At 37.5% G+C, this 22,832-nt stretch overlaps 2 protein-coding genes across 5 annotated transcripts in view; both read right to left on the bottom strand.

Annotated features, from left to right (window-relative positions):
- LOC127413479 (uncharacterized) overlaps positions 1 to 21,884 on the bottom strand; it is a 35,539-nt gene extending 13,655 nt beyond the window's left edge. The window contains exons 1-2 of one of the 2 annotated variants that reach the window (XM_051650667.1): positions 21,849 to 21,884; positions 19,675 to 21,055 (exon numbers count right to left, since the gene is read on the bottom strand). In XM_051650667.1, coding sequence (XP_051506627.1) covers positions 19,675 to 21,051 — 1,377 coding nt within the window. In that variant the 5' untranslated portion in view covers positions 21,052 to 21,055; positions 21,849 to 21,884. Of the gene's footprint in view, positions 1 to 18,503; positions 21,056 to 21,848 lie in introns of those variants that run through there. The other variant, XM_051650668.1, reaches the window with a different exon arrangement.
- Positions 1,622 to 18,171, bottom strand: LOC127413478 (matrin-3-like). 3 transcript variants are annotated; one of them, XR_007892597.1, is made up of 11 exons: positions 18,080 to 18,171; positions 11,551 to 12,470; positions 10,626 to 10,687; positions 9,713 to 9,751; positions 5,930 to 6,033; positions 4,086 to 4,144; positions 3,695 to 3,811; positions 2,979 to 3,104; positions 2,818 to 2,871; positions 2,175 to 2,712; positions 1,622 to 1,953 (listed from the first exon to the last, which is right to left on the bottom strand). XR_007892597.1 is itself a non-coding variant. In XM_051650665.1 (10 exons), the coding sequence occupies exons 2-10, from the start codon at positions 12,316 to 12,318 to the stop codon at positions 2,266 to 2,268; spliced, it is 1,776 nt and encodes a 591-aa protein (XP_051506625.1). In that variant the 5' UTR covers positions 12,319 to 12,470; positions 18,080 to 18,171; the 3' UTR covers positions 1,622 to 2,265. The 3 variants fall into 3 exon arrangements, 2 of the variants coding, with proteins under 2 accessions (XP_051506625.1, XP_051506626.1); XM_051650665.1 differs by having other exon boundaries at positions 1,622 to 2,712; XM_051650666.1 differs by lacking the exon at positions 2,818 to 2,871 and having other exon boundaries at positions 1,622 to 2,712.
- Positions 21,885 to 22,832: the final 948 nt, after the last annotated feature.

Consider the following 22,832-nt stretch of genomic DNA (forward strand, 5'->3'; position numbering starts at 1 on the left):
AATCTCTCCCAGCAAGCTAGGAAGCTGAAATGTGGATTTATTCATGTCAAGGCAGCCCTCAGGCACACTCTAAAGTTGAATGATCCTGGGATATTCCTACACATCATTAACCCTCCTGTAAATTACACTGAAATATGCATTTAAAAAGAGGCCTAAAATAGTTGCTTTGACCTTCATAAATGCTTTCCCAGTAAGCTAGAAGGCTGAAATTTAAGTATGTTCACCCCAGAGCCATCCTGTGACATTCAAAATCCTTTAAAAGTACTGTATTTTTTGACAATTTACTGAATGAGCACTGTTTGTGTGAATTACATTGAAAAATTGTTGACCGCAAGGTGCATTTGTGTAATATTTGGGAAAATGGTCTCAATTGTAATGTTTTGAGATTTTGCATTTCGCTATTTATATATTTTTTAATTGCTTTAAAAAACAGTTGTGATTTTCTACAGTGGGTGTCTGGAGGTCAAACATTACATAGTTTATTACTACATATGATATACTATAATAAATATATAGGTTTATTCACCTAAGTGCTGCTATATATATTACTTTATGGTTTATCAAAAAAGACAATAGCTAGTGTGTTTTCGTCAATCTTGTATGTGCTTTATATGACTAATTGAGTCATTAAAAATTACTAAATTGATACAGTACTGTGCAAAAGTCTTAAGCACATAAGATGTTTCGCAAAAACATTTATCTTAAGATGGTTATTTATATCTTCAGCTTTAGTGTGTCAATAGGAAAAATACATTTTAGACTCCCAAACATTCCAATACAATAGAATAGAAGAACAGGGAGCCCTGCAACAGATGGCATGGCACCCACAGACCCCCCACTGAACATCAAATCAGTCTGGAATTACATGAAGAGACAGAAGCAATTGAGACAGCCAAAATATATAGAAGACCTGTGGCGAATTCTCCAAGAAGTTTGAAACATCCATCTGCCAACAATGATGAAAAACTGTGTCCAGGTGTACCTAGGATAATTGTTGCTGTTTTGAAGGCAAAGGTGGACCCACCAAATATTGATTTAGCTTTATGTTTACTGGACTTTGAATGACATTAATTGATAAATGAAAACTATTTATGGCATTATTTTTGAAGAAATCCTCACTCTGCAAAAATTTTTCATAAATGTGATAACTTAGTCATTTCAGGCTTTCCTGGCATTAGTGGCTCTCCACACTCACTGATGTATGAAAATGGGAACAGCTATAACCCAAAACTAGTTAGATCTGAGCTTTACCATCTGCCCAGTCATGAAGAGCAACAAGTTAACAAGGAGCTTAAATTTTGTAAAGTGAAAATAAATGACCAACAGTGATAAAATATGTATGAATTTATCACAATTATTGGTAGGGACAAATATATATATATTTTTTTACATTGATGGGCATTTTCCTTCCAATGTTTCCTCTAAGCAGCATGCGTGCAGCACTTCTGATTTTGCTCCCGTGAAGACAGAAGAAAATTCTATGCAGAAGGCAGACATAAAAATGTGTGGGAAAAGCTAGAAATGTCTTGAATCATAGCTAAATGAATCGACAGCAATTGAACTGGAGTCCATCTACATGTCCACTCTGTAACAAGGAGACAAAGAGACCCAAGAGCAGAGGAACAGTTCAAAGAATTTATTAACAGTAAATTATAACAACAACTGGGCTGGTGAAGCGTGGAGAACCAGACACTGACTGCAGTAAGAAGGTGAGAGGCGTGTTCGTCACTGCACCGTGGCCGGGCAGTGAGCAGATCTCTGAGGAATCCTCCATGAAGAGTGTGTTTGCAGGCGAGTGTATGCATCGTGGTAGTCAAGAGCAGATCCATGAGGAATCCTCCGTTGAAGAGTTGTGGGTGCAGAGAACAAGTGCACAGTAAACTGGAAGGTAACCACACTCCCGACACGCGGGCAGAGACGGGCAACCAAAACAGATACACGAGACAGGACCAACTAGGCAGAGAGAGCGAGGTGAGTTACTTTAACACCAAACAAAAATCTAGTAAAGAACATGACACAACGAAGCGATTAAATGGGCAGTGAATCAGTGGAGAAACAGGTACTGCAAGCACGCTAATTAGTGGCATGGAAACGGTGATCACGCATACCGACATCATCTGACAAACATGAGGGAGAGAAATAACAAAACAAACAGAACAGACCAACGAACTCACCGGAACCGTGAGCGTACACCCCCCCACGCACCCCAAGGATGCCAGAAGCGTGAATAATCCTGGGGTTTTGCGCTCACCAGTAACCCCCTGCCTACAGACAACCGGTGTCTTTTACTGGACAGGAAGCTTTGACATGACCAGACTGGCCACAATAAAAACAGAGTCCTTGAATGAGGCGTCGCCGCTTCTCCTTATGAGAAATCCGAGCCCTCCCGTCCTGCATGGGCTCTGTGTCGGACCGTGACTCCAGTGACCTGGCTGAAACTGTGGACTGGGTATGGTGGTCAGCTGCCCGGGTAGGTGGAGAACGGCAGCGACGTAAGTCCAGACGTTGATCCACTAGGATGGGACCGGCATCGGGAGGCTGCCGGAGTTGTTGAACGACAGAGGTGAGCTGGGCGAGCTGCGACGCCATCATCTCCAGAGCCCGGTTAGAAGCAGAGATCTGATCCTGCTGACGTCCCAGTAAAGCTTCCTGCTGAGACAGGGTGGAGCGGAGAGTGGATTCCTCCACTGGGTCCATAGTGGCTAGATTGTTCTGTCACAAGGAGACAAAGAGACCCAAGAGAAGAGGAACAGTTCACAGAATTTAACAACAATAAATTATAACTTCAGCTGGGCTGGTGAAGGAGAAAATCACCACCTGGCTGTCTCCTCCCTTCACAGGTCTAGCACCTCTGTCTGGTCTTCCAGATTTCTGAATTGATAAAAGGAAATAAGCTTTACTGACCTATTTAATAGCCAATCTTCTTAGCTTCTTTCTAACGCTGAAAACCTAAATAATTTATGCCTTTATCATCTTACCTTTATTACCAGCAGTTCCTTTGACAAATAAATGCGTATCTCTTTCCCATTTAAAATGGCAGGCTTACGCTGGTAGTAATTAGCCATGGCCAAAGCTTCCTCATGTGTCTGCAGCTCAAGGAAAGCCTTTCAAAAATAATACAGGGATAATAAAAAATTAAATAAATACTGCAACTGCATAATGTTATTAAGAATACACAGAGACCCCAAAAATGATTTAGACACACAACAGCACACACACACTTTAAAAATAAATGAATAAAAGAAGTCTGTTTGGTTTCACATTATAAAACAATAGTTGTGTGATGAACTACAACTGTGGTCACTCTGCAAGGGCACCTGTGTGAACTTGAGGGGAACTGATCTCAAACATCCACTAAAATGACCTTGGAGACCAGCAGATTCAAAGTAATTAAAAAGTAGCTAAAGCAGCTATTAGTACACAGAAAAGGTCTAGCATCATTTGTTTGTAGATTCCACTTGGTTTATATTTTGTCATGTAATGCAATGATTCATACATTTTAAAGTATGACAAAAGTGTCCAAATACTTTTGGGGGCCAATGTATACCAAATATGTGCAATCATATTGCAAATTAAAAAAAATAATGTATTGTAATGAGCAAAAAAAAAAACAAAACAAAACAAAAAAAACCACTGTAAACAGGCTTAAAGAAAACTGAACGAATTACATGTATAGCTAGCTATGGGCTATTACCTTGTTATTCAGCACAAGATGCTCACGGATGGCGCCAAAGGGTTTAGCAAAAGCAAACAGAGTGTTTGATGAAAGTGGTTTCCTGTCGTATTTTGCCACAACCACTCTACTTCTTATCTAAAATTAGGAAAAAAAAAAAATTGATGAGTGCCCAAGTGACAAGTTAACTTTATCCACTGACATCAAAAGCTGCCATTACTGAAAAGACCACTCCAATTAAATATATGTCAGTGTTTCTCAGCAGCACAAATTGCAGGTGTATTTTCCATTCAAGAAAACGTAAATAAAGGTAACTAGACTGAAAGATCAATTTTAACATTTCAAAACAAAGAAACGGTAACTGGAATAGAGCCTTGACACTTGCCATCAGATAACTTCAGTATATTTTTACCTTTGGAGCTGCTGCATATGACGAACTTTTATTTGTCATTCCCATACTGGAATCAGACCCTTAAAAAGAGTGATAACAATTAGCCAATATTTCATAAGAAAAGTATTTGTCATCTTGGAGTTCTTCATAGCTGTACAAGTTTAAGTAAAATATGACTTCTCATATAGCTGTACATCTTTACAAACATATTTGTCAAAAGTACAATTTATAATTTTTGGTAATATATATATATATATATATATATATATATATATATATATATATATATACACACACACACACACACACACACACACACACACTATATTGCCAAAAGTATTCGCTCATCTGCCTTTAGACGCATATGAACTTTAGTGACATCCCATTCTTAATCCATAGGGTTTAATATGACGTCGGCCCACCCTTTGCAGCTGAAACAGCTTCAACTCTTCTGGGAAGGCTTTCCACAAGGTTTAGGAGTGTGTTTATAGGAATTTTTGACCATTCTTCCAGAAGCGCATTTGTGAGGTCAGACACTGATGTTGGACGAGAAGGCCTGGCTCGCAGTCTTCGCTCTAATTCATCCAAAAGGTGCTCTATCGGGTTGAGGTCAGGACTCTGCGCAGGCCAGTCAAGTTCTTCCACACCAAACTCGCTCATCCATGTCTTTATGGACCTTGCTTTGTGCACTGGTGCGCAGTCATGTTGGAACAGGAAGGGGCCATCCCCAAACTGTTCCTACCAAGTTGGGAGCATGGAATTGTCCAAAATCTCTTGGTATTCTGATGCATTCAGAGTTCCTTTCACTGGAACTAAGGGGCCAAGCCCAGCTCCTGAAAAACAACCCCACACCATAATCCCCCCTCCACCAAACTTCACAGTTGGCACAATGCAGTCAGACAAGTACCATTCTCCTGGCAACCGCCAAACCCAGACTCGTCCATCAGATTGCCAGATGGAGAAGCGTGATTCGTCACTCCAGAGAACGCATCTCCACTGCTCTAGAGTCCAGTGGCGGCGTGCTTTTCACCACTGCATCCGACGCTTTGCATTGCACTTGGTGATGTATGGCTTGGATGCAGCTGCTCGGCCATGGAAACCCATTCCATGAAGCTCTCTACGCACTGTTCTTGAGCTAATCTGAAGGCCAAATGACTTTGGAGGTCTGTAGCGATTGACTCTGCAGAAAGTTGGTGACCTCTGCGCACTATGCACCTCAGCATCCGCTGACCCCGCTCTGTCATTTTACGTGGCCTACCACTTCGTGGCTGAGTTGCTGTCATTCCCAATCGCTTCCACTTTGTGGAAATTTCACGACTGGACTTGTTGCACAGGTGGCATCCTATCACAGTACCACACTGGAATTCACTGAGCTCCTGAGAGCGGCCCATTCTTTCACAAATGTTTGTAGAAGCAGTCTGCGTGCCTTGGTGCTTCATTTTATACACCTGTGACCATGGAAGTGATTAGAACACCTGAATTCAATTATTTGGATGGGTGAGCGAATACTTTTGGCAATATAGTGTATATATATATATATATATATATATATATATATATATATATATATATATATATATATATATATATATAGTAGCAGCAAAAAAAAAAAAAAAAAAAAAAAGTGACTTAGTGGAGCTTTCACCAAAGAACTCAGTAAGCCATGAGTGAAATCCACAGAGAAAGACAAAATAAACATTTTCTACTGTTCTGAATTCTGCAGTTTGACAATTTCATGAAAGTGGATTGCTGATTCATCAAAACAGTCCTTCTGTAAAAAGACAGCAAAAAGGATGTCCGCTAAAAAAAAAAAAAAAAGAAAAAAAATTGCTTTATCAGACTACATCCTCAGAAAGATATATTACCCCAGCTGGAGCTCATCCCTGATCTTTGTAGACCAGCACCCACTGGAGCTGCTCCCAGCAATCCATCTTGACGACTCTTTGTGTCCAGTGAAAGGGAAGTCGCCCTAAGAGAAATTAATTTTTAATGCGCTTTTCTAAGGGTGGGATAGTAAGGTTATCTAACAAATCAGATTGATGTACGATATGATGTTCACGATACAATATAACAACACATAAATGACAAAGTATGACAGAAATTAATTTTTTTGAAAATGTTTAAATCTATTTACTCATCATCAGAATGAAGTTTTGTAATATACATTATAAATGCTCACAGTTTAAATAATAAGAGTTTATCATATACCTTTCACTGTAAGAAAGTTCACAAATAAATAAACCTTAAAATATATCTGGTACATTCAGGCTGATCAGGTGCAGGACAAAGCAATTTAACTGAACAGAACATGTCCTGAAAAATATGAAGGGTTGGAATCAAAATTCCTCTATAACATGCAAGGGACAGCTGTACATTTTTCTATCCCTAGTCTAGATCATATGGAAGCCCAGGAGCGCCATTTACAAAATAATTAAGGAATACGTTATCAATCTATTAATTTGAAAATAAAAATGTGAATTTATAAATGGACAAATAAATAGACACATTGTGTTTAATTAATGTTTTAAAATGTACTTATATTAAGCAATAAAACAGCACATTAATAAGTCATTTTTAAATGCATCTTTTAAATTGCATTTTAAAAAGCATTTGGCAGTTGCTTTTCTTCATCCATTTGCTTTTCTTTATTGTTTGACTTTTCTTTTACCATGTCAATCCATGCCTGCTGAAGCCCAGGAGTGCCAATTAAAAAAGAATGAAGGATTAAATTATCAATCTATTAATTTGAAAATAAAAATGTGAATAAACCAATTTATAAATGAACAAATAAAGACACATTTAAATATGTTTATTTAATTCATGTTTAAAAATGACATTATATTTAACAATAAAATTGTGCATTAATGAATCATATTTATTTCATGTTTAAATTGTAATTAAATGTAGCAATAAATGAGTACATTGAGTCTTTTAAATGCACTTTTTAATGCACTTTAAAAGCGCCTTTTAAATAGCATTTTAAAAAGGTATTTGGCAATTTCTTAATTCATTTGCCAATTGCTTTTCCTCATCCAAACAAACTTCTTTCACGTTGTCATTATGGGGTATTGTTTGCAGAATTTTGAGGAAAATAATGAATTTAATCCATTTTGGAATAAGGCTGTAACATAACAAAATGTGGAAAAAGTGAAGCACTGTAATCCTAAGCGTTTGACCATAAGACTTTAGATCAAAAGGTTCTAAGTTTGAGAAAAAAAACGTAATTTTATTTACTAACTTTAAAAGAATATTTTATTTATATTGTATCTTGCTATGTTTTGCTATTACTGTAGATCAATCTAGAATAACTGAGTTTCAAGTTTAAGTTTTTAAGCTTAAAATGTTACCATTTAAAGTGATTTTAATAAGGACAATTTAGAAATTTTACCAAACAATTTGGGCAGATTAGCTTCAGAAAAGGTCACTTTAGCTGAAAGGTGAGTAGTTTTCATCCCTGGGTTAAATATTAGACAAAATCTGATATTTCCTGACAGAGAAAGAGAGATGTGTTTGAGTTAGATGGGGTGACAGATTAAATCTTTGCCAAAAAACGAAAGGTTCAATGATACCAAACACGGCACAAACTAGAAGCGAGCACAAATGATGAAGACAGGTGAGAGTGATTGACGTGGGGTTTAGCCTGCACGATTTCACGGCTCCCAAAAGCTATCTTGTTAAATACAAAGAAAGGAAAACATTATGATGATTCTTTTGACACACAAATCGAGCACAAATGAACGACAGTGGTTTGGAGCGATCTGGAGTGACGTCACTGCTCCCGGAAAGTTTCTTGCTATATCTAAGGAAGGGAAATACTTAGTGCTTCTTTTAACGGCACAACTCAGCACAAAGCGAGCACAAATGAACGGCACCGGTTTGGAGCGATTTGGACCTCATGGGCTGGAAAGTGACATCACACAGCCAAAAAAATAACATCTAATATCTCAAACACTGAACCAGCACAAACCATTAATTTCTGAATGGTATACATTTGGTAAAGATTTAATTATATGAGGTGCCAACATCATGGAGGTGCTTTAGCACAGGATCTGGTGGTATTCTTCATCGGTATCTCAAGTGGTGATATAGGGTGAGGCAAATGGCGTTTCCTGCGCATGTTTCAGTTTGGGCCGCAGGTCGGGAGGCTGGTTCTGTTGACAGCATCACGATTATCAGATCCCATCCTGGACACATATCACTGTGCACGCTCAGGTAGGGCTGCATTCATTATTTCACAGCAACATTAAACGAGCCACCATTAACATCTGATATGCTTAGCAACCGTTTATTATGCGTGGGATTCACAGATCCAGTAATATCACGTAAACTGCTTGTACCGTTGTCCAATGACAGGCCGTCTTACATCCTCTTCAAGTGGCACATGGGAGAGGGGGTGTGTCTTATTAACTGAGTTTCATTAAAAGTTCATTGGTTGCTCCCACGAATCAACAGTTCAATGGCATTTTTTTTTTAACTTGATTCTCAATAGGAGAAAGAAAAGGAAAAACAAAACGAAAAAGAAAAGCCATAGGCAAATGGATGAAGAAAAGCAATTGGCAAATGAATTAAGAAATTGCCAAATACCTTTTTAAAATGCAATTTAAAAGGCGCTTTTAAAGTGCATTAAAAAGTACATTTAAAAGACTCATTAATGTACTCATTTATTGCTACATTTAATGAAATTTTAACCATGAAATAAATATGATTTATTAATGCAAAATTTTATTGTTAAATATAATGATCTTCTTATTTGTCCAATTATAAATGGACTTATTCAAGTTTATATTTTCAAATTAAAAATTGATAATTTATTCCTTCATTCTTTTGAAAATGGCACTCCTGGGCTTCCAAAAGCTCAGGGACATATTTTTATGCAAGGAAAATATGTATTTGTTTATTATTATTATTTGTTTGTTATCATTATTATGATCACATTTTAGATTTTTTAAAAAGTCTTTATTCTATCAATTAATATTGTCATGAAACTGCATAAATACTAATGATGAGTGGTCACTGTTTGAAATGTGTAAAATTTCCAACAATTTACATTAATTTGCATTATAACGCTAAACTTTTACTGTCTCTTTAAGAATGGCGACAATTCAGCGAGCAACTCAGTGCTTTCAGCGCACATTAACAAGAGACACTGCACGGTTATTTTACAGCTTCCATGCTATGTGATGAATAAAAATTCATGTTTATTTTTACTTTCTGATCAACAAGGATATTAAAAGACATATTACTCTATGAAATTGGAGTGTGTAGATCTAATCTTTGATGGACACACATTACACAGAAGAAATTCTCCATTTTAATTTCAAGCACTTTTCAACCATACAAGGTGATTATCTAGGTATTCCAGTACTTAAGTTCTAAACGCTAAATCCAAGCACTTTCAGGACCTTGTGCGAGCTCTGTAAATAGTGTAGAAAAATAAGTGAGATTTTGATGTTTGACAGGTCATTTCATTTATGATCACATGGACGGAAAACAAATCCAAAATATCGAATTTTACTTCAATATGGTTCCTCATTTATTTTAGTTCACAATATTTCTAAATTCGATATATTGTACCATCTCTACTTTTTTCTACACAGATATTCAAAAAATGTCTCAGTATTTTGAAAAATAATGTGACAGTGACATACATGTGAGCCGAGGGCAAGTGAGGATCCCAGTCCGGGTACCTGTACAACAACAGAAAACAGTTTGCAGTTGCTTTACAATTCTTGAGCTTAAAATCCTAAAGACAGAAAGTTCAGTGGAAGAATCCATTTTAATACACTTAATAGTTTCAAATGGGATTTGATCCCAGCAAACAAGTACTAAAATAAATATTCTGTCACCATTAACCTCATGTTGCTCTAAACAAATAATAAAAAAATAATAATAATAAAAAAAACTTTCATACAATGAAAGTGACAGGGGATGGATGCTAAAATCACCATAAATGCAGTGGCTTTGTGTAAGGAACAGACTGAAATTTAACCGTTACTCACTGAAAGACTTGTTCTCAAATCTTATTTGCATTATTTTATGTCGCATAAGTGTGATGTGAGAACTATATTGGAGGGGAAGATAATAACTGAAGAATGGCTTTATTTTAGGTTCCACACAAAGTGAGTAATTTGGAATCTAATGGGGCTTTTTTGTCCTATTTGGAGCTCCATAGGCCATGGACACTGTATACTTTCATAGCATAAAAAGGTTGAGAATCAACATTCTGCCAAACATCCCCTTGTGTGTTCTACAGAAGGTTATTTGGGATTGGAAAGACATGATGGTGGGTAAAAAGGATGACAGAATTTACAGTTTCAGTTTAACTGTTCCTTGAAGGTTATTCAATTCAACACTTATGGTTATCACCATGCATTGGATAATGATTCATCCAAAGGATATTGTAACTGGAAAAGCACAAACTGGAGCTGAAGCCAATTTGAACCCCCCAAACAAATAACAGTTTAGGATTGTGAGATCGTAAAATGTTTCCAAAAGTCTACCAGCGTGGCTTAAACATTTGAACAGGACAGTTTACCAGTTAAGAAACAGCAGTCCACTTACATTTGCAGAAGGATTCTGCAGTTTTCGGAATGACGAATCCCAGTTGTGTGCCGAGTCCATTCCTTCACAAACACAGGAAAGGATCAAATAAATATCCTGAACACTGCACCATTATGGCTTGTATCCGACTGTAGAATTACTGCTAGAACTAAACAAGCAAAAACCTTATCCTATTAGACCAAAGCTGCCTTGACAAGTTGATTTTTTTATTTATTTTTTTCAATTTGGAATGCCCAATTCCCAATGTGCTTTTAAGTCCTCGTGGTCGCGTAGTGATTCGCCTCAATCCAGGTGGCGGAGGACGAATCCCAGCTGCCTCCACGTCTGAGACCGCCAACCCGCACATCTTATCACGTGGCTTGTTGAGCGCGTTGCCACGGAGACATAGCGCGTGTGGAGGCTTCATGCCATCCACGCTCAACTCACCACACTCCCCACCGAGAATGAACCACATTATAGCGACCACGAGGAGGTTACCCCATGTGACTCTACCCTCCCTAACAACCGGCCAATTTGGTTGCTTAGGAGACCTGGCTGGACTCACTCAGCACACCTTGGGATTCGAACTAGCGAACTCCAGGGGTGGTAGCCAGTCTTTTACCACTGAGCTACCCAGGCCCCCTACAAGTTGAAGTTTTTGTCAAATTATCCCTAAGCTACCCTTCAGCTTTGATTATTATCTGTAAGTGTTAATGACAAATGAGTTCAGAAATGAGCCTGGATTGTGTATAAGGTACGTGACCACTCCTCTTTACCAAGTGTATACTATAGACATCCACTGTGTTCTTCAATCAAATTTTATGCAATATTAAGCAACACTGACTCAAATTATAAGAAGAAAAAAAAAAGGTGTTCTCAAACATGAGGGACACTTGGACAAGAAAGGAAGTGTGTGTGCAAGAGGCAAGCGACTTTAAATACTCACCATGACAGAGTGAACATCAAAATCACAAAGGGCACACACATAGGGAAACATAGGGGGCATGACTCCCAAGAAATCTTGCACTTTTCCCTGGGACGGGGCGCCCATTCTTCTCTGCATGAACATGTTGTCAGATGCCGATGACGTGGACACGCCAAGGCTGCGGTAGGAGTCGTGGGAAAGCTCAGAATATTGTCCCTCTCTGCCACCACTGCTGCCATAATCTACCATGTCATACCCTCGATCAGACGTATCGCACATGGAACTATAACCAAAGTCACCATGTGAACGGCTTTGACTCTGGCCGATGGAACGGTCCAGTCTTCCAACCTGCATGTCGCCCCAATCCTCTCGGCTGCCTCTGTAGGAAGTCTCTGAAGAAAGTCTTGACGGTTCGCTAGCCATGTGGTGGCCTGCTTCCATCTTGCGGTTCTTCAGTTGCAGGATAAGCTGGGGCAAGGTCTCCACGCTGATGTTCTCCTCTGGAACCTGTGCCAGGGCGTCCAGGTCAGCTGGTGACAGACCTAGGCTGGCGAAGAGTTTCATTGTATTGCTAATGTGGCTGCCCGCTCGATGGGACAACTGAGTGTCCCAGTCTTTTCCCTCCCCTCCAATCAAACCAGCCATGCCGCTATGGGACTGGGAAGAGGAGCCGTAGGGATCAGTGTGTGTCTTACACACGCTAAATTTTAAAGTCTCAGCAGCTACCAAATGGACACGGCCAACAGCAACGCCTTTTTGAGCATCAACATTGGTCAGTTTCTGGGACATGGTTTAGAAATGCCGGAAATTAAAATCAGTGGGAAAAGAGAGGAACAAAGCGATTTAAAAAGTCCCCAGAAGGACAATCCATCGATACAAGCCTGGATCTCAAAAGACACTTCAGTGCAGAGAAAAGATTGCTCCTCCAGAATGAAACAGGTCTGCAGAAACACAATTGGTGCAATCATTTTGAGCATGCTCGTGAAATTAGTTAGCAGTGGCACAGGAAAGCAAGACAGTGAACTCCAAATGGTACAAATCAAGTAAAGGAAGCAAAATTATTTACAATGAAGATTCAGTTTGGTACACTGACCAATTAGACCATAAAATGAAGATTTACAAGTACCAAGAAGAGTTATTAGCACCATTTATTGGGAAAGTACAATTGAGCTTTGAAGGAAAAATCATTAGAATCAAATTTGGATCCTTATATGTTGATGTAAAAGACAGGGGTTGCACTGCACTTTCTTTGCCAGGAGAGAATTTAAAACATCAAGTTGTACTGTGTGACCGAAAACTACAAATAAGACAATTAGGAACAGAAACAAATTTAACAGAAATTCATTTGAGGTAGAGCTTATCATTTTTGGAACCAATCTTAGAGCTTAACTGAACTTGATTTGGTATTAAAAGGTCTTCTGGAAACAGACAAGCCAATAGTGAAAATGTACACACATTAATGGCTAGTGGTAACAGTGGTTGTTGTTATGGAAAAGACTAGGGCTGCACGATGACGACAAAAATCATAATTGTCGATTATTGCCCTTGATATTGTAATTGCGATTATTAAAGATGATTAATAGATGAAATTACTGTGATGTCACTAAGCAGGCAACCATGCTTGCAGGTTCTTCAGAACACTAGGTGGTTATAGGCTGCAGTTTATTTTAAGCATTAAATACTGTAATAATGTTTGTTAATTAGGGCTGGGTATCAGCACAGATGCCTCGATTCGATTCAATATGACTCAATTAATATCGATCAATTAGACATTGAAAATTCAGTACAACTAACTGGAGAGATGTTTTTAAAGCTGTACGTGGAACACCAATTTAAAAGTAAATAAGAGTGCAGTGTTTCCTACAGGATTCTGAGCAGCAGGGGGAGACCTGTAGACCGCCCCCTCAAATTTGACATATATATATATATATATATAACTCAGCAAAAAAACAAACGTCCTCTCACTTTCAACTGCTTTTATTTTCAGCAAACTTAACACGTGTAAATATTTGTATGAACGTAAAAAGATTCAACAACTAAGACGTAAACTGAACAAGTTTCACAGACATGTGACTAACAGAAATGGAATAATGTTTCCCTGAACAAAGGGGTGGTCAAAATCAAAAGTGTGGCCACCAGCTACATTAAGTACTGCAGTGCATCTCCTCTTCACGGACTGCACCAGATTTGCCATTTCTTGCTGTGAGTTGTTACCCCACTCTTCCACTAAGGCACTTGCAAGTTCCTGGACATTTTTGAGGGGAATGGCCCTAGCCCTCACCCTCCGATCCAACAGGTCCAAGACGTGCTCAATGAGATCCGGGCTCTTCACTGACCATGGCAGAACACTGACATCCCTGTCTTGCAGGAAATCACGCACAGAACTAGCAGTATGGCTGGTGGCATTGTCATGCTGGAGTGTCATGTCAGGATGAGCCTGCAGGAAGGGTACCACATGAGGGAGGAGGATGTCTTCCCTGTAACACACAGCGTTGAGATTGCCTGCAATGACAACAAGCTCAGTCCGATGATGCTGTGACACACTGCCCCAGACCATGACGGACCCTCCACCTCCAAATCGATCCCGCTCCAGAGTCCAGGCCTCGGTGTAACGCTCATTCCTTCGACGATAAACGTGAGTCTGACCATCACCCCCGGAGCTGTCAAATTACATACTATCTACTGTTGTTGAAATTAACAGCTATGTTCCCAGCATGCACTGCGGCATGAAGAAATTACTTTGATTTTTTACTATTTACTGGTTGATTTTGACATTGTTTTTGTTGTAATCTAAGTTACTTGTATTTTAATGTTCAGCTTTTACTTTTTTACGTAAAAGTATGTTTGTTAATTGTCACCATTGTTGCGTTTTGTATGCCGAGAGTTGATTTCTGTGTGTGTCTTGATAACAACTCGAGTTATGCTGTAAGTTTATCAGAAACATCAAACATTAATTTTGTTCCATTTAATTTACTGTTTTTGCTTTATGTGTAATGCATCACTATTGCCAAATATAGTGTCATTTGCAAGGTAGAATCAGATATTCAGTCTGACCTTAGGTTTTGTCTTCCAAGTAGCACAGTGCAAAAATTTGTGTTTTACTTAAACATAAATTGACTGGCTGGAAGAACATAATATAATAATAAAGAAAGTCCAAGATGCCAGTTCAAGAGAACACTAATCACCATAATGGTGACTCCAAAGAAAAACACAACTATTGATAACAAAACAACAGCACTAATTAAACTAATACTTCTGTTAAATCTGAATAAAACCTTTGTACATGTTTTTTTAATTTTTTTTTTTATAACAAATACACTGTTCAATCCTGGCAAAATTGTAAATTTAATATATACATTGCTTCAGAGGTTGATTTTTATTTGACTTCTCATTAGACAGAGAAGTGAAGGCTGATGTGAGATGATAAAGAACAGAGGAGTTGGTCAGAAACATCATGAACACTAACCATGTGGGTGGGGGTGTTAAAATATAAATTAAAAAATGTCACTACATCTTTCACCAAGATGATATCATGATTTTAAATGTTCATTTTCCCCTAATGCCTTGCATAGAACAGCTATTTACCGTAAAACTAGTCACTTCACAGTGAGACTGCAACTGATCTCCCAGAATGCAAAATTTTTAACAGCAAACTACTGTATTTAAGAATCACAGTAGATTGCTGTAGGAATTTGGCTGTAAATTTACAGCAATTTTTTTACGGTGTGTATACACATCCTCACACATTGAACACGCTTCCAAAGCCTGAAAAAATTGGCATAAAACTACCGTCAGACATGCAATGTGTCTTTACTGCTTAAATTATTGGTCCACATACAGTAAATAATAACATTTGACATATTCAATAGTCAAACTGAACAGGCGATTTAAATTGAACTTCCTTACTGCATTTAAAATACCGTACTGTGATCTTGTTCACATAAGCTCATCCTTAAATCATATCTGTCAAATCTTTCACAGCGGTTGCATTTTGGAAAGTAACATCAGCCTGTTTGCGATTTTGTGTGATTTGTTCAAATGTAAATCTACCAACAGCAATTGTGGGTCAAATAGGCATTTATTTGAGCAGACGCGATAACAATGACGATGGTCTGTAAAATTTGAAGTTCAAGACTTTTTCTATGTCCAAAACAAGCTGACTTCAAAACAAGCTACTTTGGAGCTTGTTGAATACAACTGTTATTCTTTTTTTTGTACACACAAAAATCGAGCAACCCAACAATATTCAAACTCTCCTGTTCTGCACTCACAAATGCTCTTATAATAAATACAGCTGTTTAAACAACACAATAAATCACTTATTTAGTCCCTGTCTGTACCTTGATTATAACGGTCAGGGATCGTTTTAGTTTTGTCGTGTTGCCCGTTAGTGGGTTGTTTACTTATGATAAATAAAACGGGGCTACATTTAATGAACTGAAAATAATTCAAAATTCCTCACCTTTGTTCTACAGCTTCTTTTTGAGTGTCATGTGATGTTTCTTTAGCACTAATTGTCGTCTGCCATCACAAACCGAAATGAAATATACTGTAAAACAAGTATCTGGACGTCAGACTATTCAAAACTTGCGCATAAGGATTGGTTGTCATTACTGATAGGACTGTACTGTAGACTCACTGCGTCTCTGATTGGCCATTGCCATTTCATTGCTCAAAGCACATGTCTGGGATTGGATAAAACTCAACCGCTACAAAAACACATTCTAAATAGAAACCATTAAAGCAACAGGAGTAGACTTAAATTGAACGCTGTAATCGTCACTTTTCATGATTACATAATTGTGAGAGCCGTAATCGTGATTCGTTTTTCAATTAATTGTGCAGCCCTAGAAAAGATTATATAAGGTGGCCAAAAATGAAAGTAGGTGTAACAGCTTCACACTTGATAAGCTACGCTGAAAAAATATATATTCTTAAGGAAACAAATCATTCAAAAGCTGTTGTTTTGGAAAACTGAAATGGCATTGTTTAAAAATAATATTTCTTAGATAACAGGCAGACGCTTCAATATTATAACTTTCTGGATGCACCAATTACAGTTGTTTGTGATTACTCCAGATTACTGCATACATATTTTTACATTTTCATTTGTTTCTCAGGTACAATCATCAAAATTAATAGATTTAAACACTTTTTTTGTGTACACATTTTTTTCTGTGAGAATTAAAAAACATCTAGAGTTTAATACAGCGCAATTAATGGAGGATTCTGCTTTTATGGCTGGTGAGTGTTCACTTCAGGAAGACACCTTTGATAGTGAGCAGTGAGGTGAATTTGATGTGCTGGATGTGATATTAGATTGCCTTTCATCATGTTTTTTCCCCATAGTAATCTTGCACGTTTATTATCGCTAAGATGGTCTAAATTGCTCTCCCTATTGCGAAACATTTTATATGTATGAAGGTATGCTGTACTCTTCAACTGGTTCTAGAAACTTTGCCATTTCTCGTTTTTAGAAACCTTGTAGCTCTTAGCAAAAACTTAAGGTGAAGTTTTACTACCCTTAAAGTTTACTTAGGAAAATGGCAGTTAAGGGGCTTCATGCAACACTTAAGGGAATACTAGTAAAAAATTAATATTTAAGGGAAATTGTAGGGGATTATGACGTTTTACCTATAAAGACACTTAAGTAAAACTTAAAAGTTGTTTTCTGCAACAACATTAAATTAAAGGGAAACTTTAGGGTGATCTTAAGGGAAAATTAGGTAAAATTACTTAAGGTGCTTTATGCAACCGGGCACAAAATGAGGGTGGAAAGTGATCATGTTTTACAAACATAAGACAGTTTTTAGTGCAAAAATAAAACAAAACAAACGTAACTAATATGTTTAGTGAACCTCAATGAACATCAAAATAATATAAAAGGCACGTCATGACCCCCTTAAGAGAATGATATAACAGTCACTTTTCATTTAGTTTCAAAGGCTTATTCTACATACAGAAATATGAATTGAAATATGAACTGCACACCATAAAGAATAACAGCTGTGCAGACGTGGCATTAACACTGAACTATCCTCAGTTTCGGAACAGATGAGGGAAAGGAAAAAAATATATGGGACAGCAATGAGCGAACTGACAAAATTTGAAGAAGCGTCCCACAACCTTTCTACACGAAGCTCCTTTACTAGCCTGAACATGCCATAAAGTTTAATGAACATGTAATTAATTTCTAACGATAAACAACTTAATTAAATAAATGGTTAAAGAAGAAGCTACATAACGACATTCCTCCCGCAAGGATAATTAACTTACATTAACCGCTAAAATGTGTCGAAATATTTTATTTAGGCGAATATTTCTGAAATATGAGAGAATATGTCCAAGAAAACATTCAGGTTAAATACCAGATATGCACAAAGAGTAACTAAAGAAACGGCAAAGCGCTGCAGGAAGGACTAAACATGCACGAGATCCTCCAGCCTTTAGTTATTAAGTAGGTCAAACCACAACTCAAGTTTATTATAGCTTGTTCAAATAAAAGTGTATTATGTCCTATCTGTCTTTGGACTGGAGTGTTCCTACTTACATTGTTGCTTTTCTTCGCGGTTTTTGTAACTCAGTGAGCCTCGAGCTGCTGCTACTAGGACAACAGCGAACAACGTGAAGGCGGATGTGAACACGATAACATTTCTATAACTTCCGATACACATTTCAAAATAAAAGTCGTATACACGTAAAATAAAATAACAGTTCCTACGTATAAAACTCCACAGTAATCAAATCAGAATTTAAATCAACATTTATTATTATACGCAAAACAAAAAGCCTGCATGGTGGTCTAAAAACAGAGACATGACAAGGCACTTACAGTTCGCAATTACAAGTATTTCTTTTAAAGAATAAATGTAAACAGTTACTTAAATAGTGGCACAATTTAATTGAACAGAAGCAGAAACAGAGATTATTAAATATGATAGTTGTGGGTGAGAAACAAATCAATATTTAATCATTTTTTACTATAAATCTGAATAATAGTAAAAAAGGATTGAAATATTAATCTGCTTCTCACCCACACCTATCATATCGCCTCAGAAGACATACTATATTAAACCACTGGAGTCATATGAATTACTTTGATGCTGCCTTTACGTGCTTTTGGAGCTTCAACGGTCTGGCCAGCATTCAGTTGCATTGAAAGGACCTACGAAGCTGAGATATTCTAATAAAAATCTTTGTTTATGTTCAGCAGAAAAAAGAAAGTCATACACATCTGGGATGGCATGAGGGTGAGTAAATAATGAGAAAATTGCCATTTTTGGGTGAACTATACCTTTAACAGAACAGAAACCGAAATACACCACACAAACTCAAGTCACACATTCTGTATTCTTACATTCTAGTATGTAAGTGTTTAAAATGAGAATATTGTACAGGAAATAAATGGGATGTGTTGGTTGGTTGGAAGAGGATAATAGTCTTTTATATATGTGCAGTAATCACTGTAGCATATTTTTCACAGGGAACTCAATTGCTTAGTTTAAATAAAATATCGGCTTAAACCATGTTCCATCATCTTCAAGTGCATGTCAATGTTTAAATCTGTTTCCTGTCTTTTAAAAAAAAACAAATAACATACAACATTTGATCACACTATTCTGTGTATATAATAATAATACATAAACTTTCTTAATGTGTTAATGCTGTTTTGCATCATGTGGTTATTTAAAACAACTGTGCATACCCTTAGATTCAACACAAACAGATTTCTGTCACTGAAAAATTCATCTAAGATCATTGATTTCGGACTTCATACATTTTGTGACTTAAACTATTGTTTTCTTGTTCTGCACAAGCACCAAAGGTTTTGCTCTGTTATCATGTTTCTTGATTATTGTCATCCAAATCATAAACCCATTCATATATCCCATCCTGCACTGCACAAGACTCGTGATAGCAGGCCTTACAATTGCTGCATCTGATCCACACTTCAGAAGCTTTTGGATCATCATCAGAGCCATATTTACTAAAGCAGCCCCTGCATTTGTAGGAGCATGTTGTCCTTTTATTCAGAATTGTTTTATTCTTTTGTTTTGAATTTTCATCACAAAGAAAGTTTTCTATGCTTGAATGTGTTCTGATACCATCTCTTTCTGGCATGACGATAAAGTCTTTGAAGGATGCCTCTCCAATAACGGAGCTGTTCTCAGTGCTGGAATGTGCCTTGTCTTCAGTGGGTGTTGTGTTACTTTGCAAATGGGAAAGGATGCTATATGTGGCAGGAGGAAGTTCATGTTCAATCATGGCACTTGGTGTAAACACTTCACTGGAGACAGCAAATGGATTTATTGGGAACATTCCCGTTGCACTAAACCCATCTTGGGCATTTTCCACAGTGGCAGTCTTCTTCCATGCCTCCATGAAAACAGAATGATAATGAGCTTTGGGCAACTTCATCCCTGCACATTGCTGATTCCATTTTCGACGTACCTCACACCAATTGTACTTTAGACTCCCAAAGAGAGCTCTGTTTGCTGGCTTCAATACAGGATAGCATATAACTTCCACACTGTTTTCCTTCATGAGACTGAGGAAGTTGAGGTTGAAGACATGGCTACTTTGACCATCAAGCAGCAGTAGGTGAGGCCTGGCATCTTCCTTTGGGAGCTGTGCAATAAACATTTCCCCCCACTCAACGAGCATCTCTGATGTTATCCAGCCATTATCAGATGCTCTCACGCACACATTTTCCGGGCAACCATTCAACCACTCACTTCTCACATTGTTTCCTTTAAAAATGATAAGTGGAGGAGCATATGTACCAATGGCATTGAATGCTGCCAGTACAGTGCTGGAAGTTTCTTCCTCCTCTTCAGCTGTGGTCTCAAAGCAGGGCTCTCCTGCTTCCCCAATAAATTGGTCAGAAGAGAAGCCTTGAAGACCTGATATGTCACACTTCCAAATGTGTGACGGGACATCTTTAATTCCCAAAGCATCGAGGGAGGTTTCATAAGTTCTAAACCATGGTCCCAGCTCCTCCTCATTGATCTTTAATGTACAAGTTGGGGATAAAGCATCTGGTTTCTTTATTTTCAGACCTGGGTTTCTCTTCATAAAGCCCTCGAACCAGTAATAGCCTGCCTTTTGCTTTTCTTCAGAAAACCCTCGGATGCCATTTCTCTTGGCAAACTCGAAAGCAAAAGACTGAACATCAGTCTTCTTCAATGGGAAGCCTTTCTGTAAGAGTGAGGTGAGAAGGATGGCTAACTCCTTTTCAGCTTCAATAGGGATGAATGGCTTTCTTCCAGATGCATGCCCAGATCCCTCAACAAGCCCTTTCACTCGCCTCTGAAGGGTCGTCTTCGGCACGTTCCATGTCCTTGCAAGTAAGCGTAGCACAGGCTTCCTCCCTGACTCGACCTGCTCTTTATATGCTTCAATTGCTCCTTTCATTCTATCCTCTGTCCACTGATTCATCTTGAGACCTTTTCTTCCTTTTTGCTCTCTGTCCTCTTGCTGTCTTCTTTGCAATTTTACTGACTGCTTTGGGTTATGTGCCATTTTTCTATGAAAAGTTAAAAGAAGCCAGAATTATCTTCACACAACAGCTTACAAATGCAAAACTTCAATACATAAAACAAATCATACAGGCCACACTTGCATGGTTGCTTGCTGTTGCTACATCACACTGGGGCTGGTAACACAGCTACCATATGTATCCTAATGTAATAACGTCACTGATTTAATACTTATTAATAATGCTGAATCTTTATATGAAATTAATTATTTTAGAATAATTATTCAATAATAATAAAATACATATATGGCAAAGTGAAACCTACATTATACTAGTTTGAAATAAGTTTAATTCCTTTTGCTTCAATATATTGCTCAAATGATGATCAAAAACAATCTTTAGACAATTCAAGTTAATTAAATAATGTTGATAACTTTTTAAAGATTTATCAGTCATAACAACTCAAATTTTTTCTAATGGTTGCATATTGCCCGTTTACTCTACCACAGCTACAATTAGGTTCATATGAAATATCAGGTCGAATAATATTATTCATGACATACTTCTCACAGTAGAATAATGAATGATCCTAATTCATCAGAATAGCTCTGAAGTGTCCCACTTCAACTGAAAGCAAGTGTCCCATTTTATCTAGCATGTTAAGCTAAGACAAGTGGGTCGTCCTTTAAACATAACCTTACAGATAATTAAAAGCAATTTTGCAACATTTATTTGTAACTGACACTCCAACCATCATAATTTAAAACAAAATTACAAAACGAACGCTATTTTATTTTCGAATAATATTTTCGTGGAGGCTTTTATATAGAGCATTACTTACCACGCGCTTGTTGTTACCGGTTATGTTGACGCATGACCACGCCCACTATGGTGATGTCAGGCGAATGAAAATATTACGATGTAGACATTGTGGTAATTATTCATTACTGTTCTATTTTGATTGGTTCCTGATATTTAAAGGGAAACCCAGTATGAAATGTAATGCGTGACCCATATTACCCGATATCCCTTTTAACGGACTCACTTTAAACATAGTCCTGCAAATAATTGTAAGTTTTACCCTTCAAAATTACAGGTAATTAACTATAATTTGAGATTACATCAATATTATGTTTTTAATGGCAATTTATAGTACTTTTACAGAATAACATTTTACAGATTTTTCCTGTTCGTGATAACAAAGAAATTAATGTAAAATTACAGAAGTCAGTTGTCATTCAAAGTGTTTTCCTTAAAATAGCAGGTCATTAAGCATGTGGTGTTAAAGTGAGTTTATGTTTTTAAGGGTAATTAATAGTATTTGTACAGACACAAAAGTAATTTACTGTAAATCACTGTGGAAAGGCAATTAAAAGATTACACTGTGTAACAAATTTTATTTTTTTATTTTTTCTGGGTAGTAAGTTATTTCCTAATGGCTTATGCCTCAAAAATATAGAAAATGGCTATTATTCCCCACAAACTTTGCTTTTGTGTCCAGGACAGTGACAATGAGAAAAAGGGTGAATTTGTGTCTTTTCGTTCACATAAAGTCAGAAAAAAACAACATATGAATCCAAATTAACATGTATTTATACTAAAGTAATATTCAAAGCCGTGCTGGTCCATAATGGTAACAAGTACTCGTCTCTTCCCCTGGCTCACTCGGTGCACCTCAAAGAGGATTACAACAGCATCAAGATCTTGCTGGACGCTTTGAAGTATGATGAGTATGGCTGGGAGGTCATAGGAGACTTCTGATGGAGAGAGAGGTATTGTGAACACGCATTTTCACTGCCTCATGTTTTCATATTCTAAGCATATC

This window comes from Myxocyprinus asiaticus, chromosome 22 (assembly GCF_019703515.2).
Source record: "Myxocyprinus asiaticus isolate MX2 ecotype Aquarium Trade chromosome 22, UBuf_Myxa_2, whole genome shotgun sequence".
NCBI classification, from domain to species: Eukaryota; Metazoa; Chordata; class Actinopteri; order Cypriniformes; family Catostomidae; genus Myxocyprinus; species Myxocyprinus asiaticus.

Bases quoted from the DNA above. Each gene is read 5' to 3' on its own strand.
- LOC127413478 (XM_051650665.1), bottom strand. From the start codon at position 12,318: ATGTCCCAGAAACTGACCAATGTTGATGCTCAAAAAGGCGTTGCTGTT. The intron at 10,688-11,550 runs GTGAGTATTTAA...GTGTTTGTGAAG, and splicing joins TTGATGTTCACTCTGTCATG to GAATGGACTCGGCACACAAC. The intron at 2,872-2,978 runs GTAAGATGATAA...TTATCAATTCAG, and splicing joins AGGAACTGCTGGTAATAAAG to AAATCTGGAAGACCAGACAG.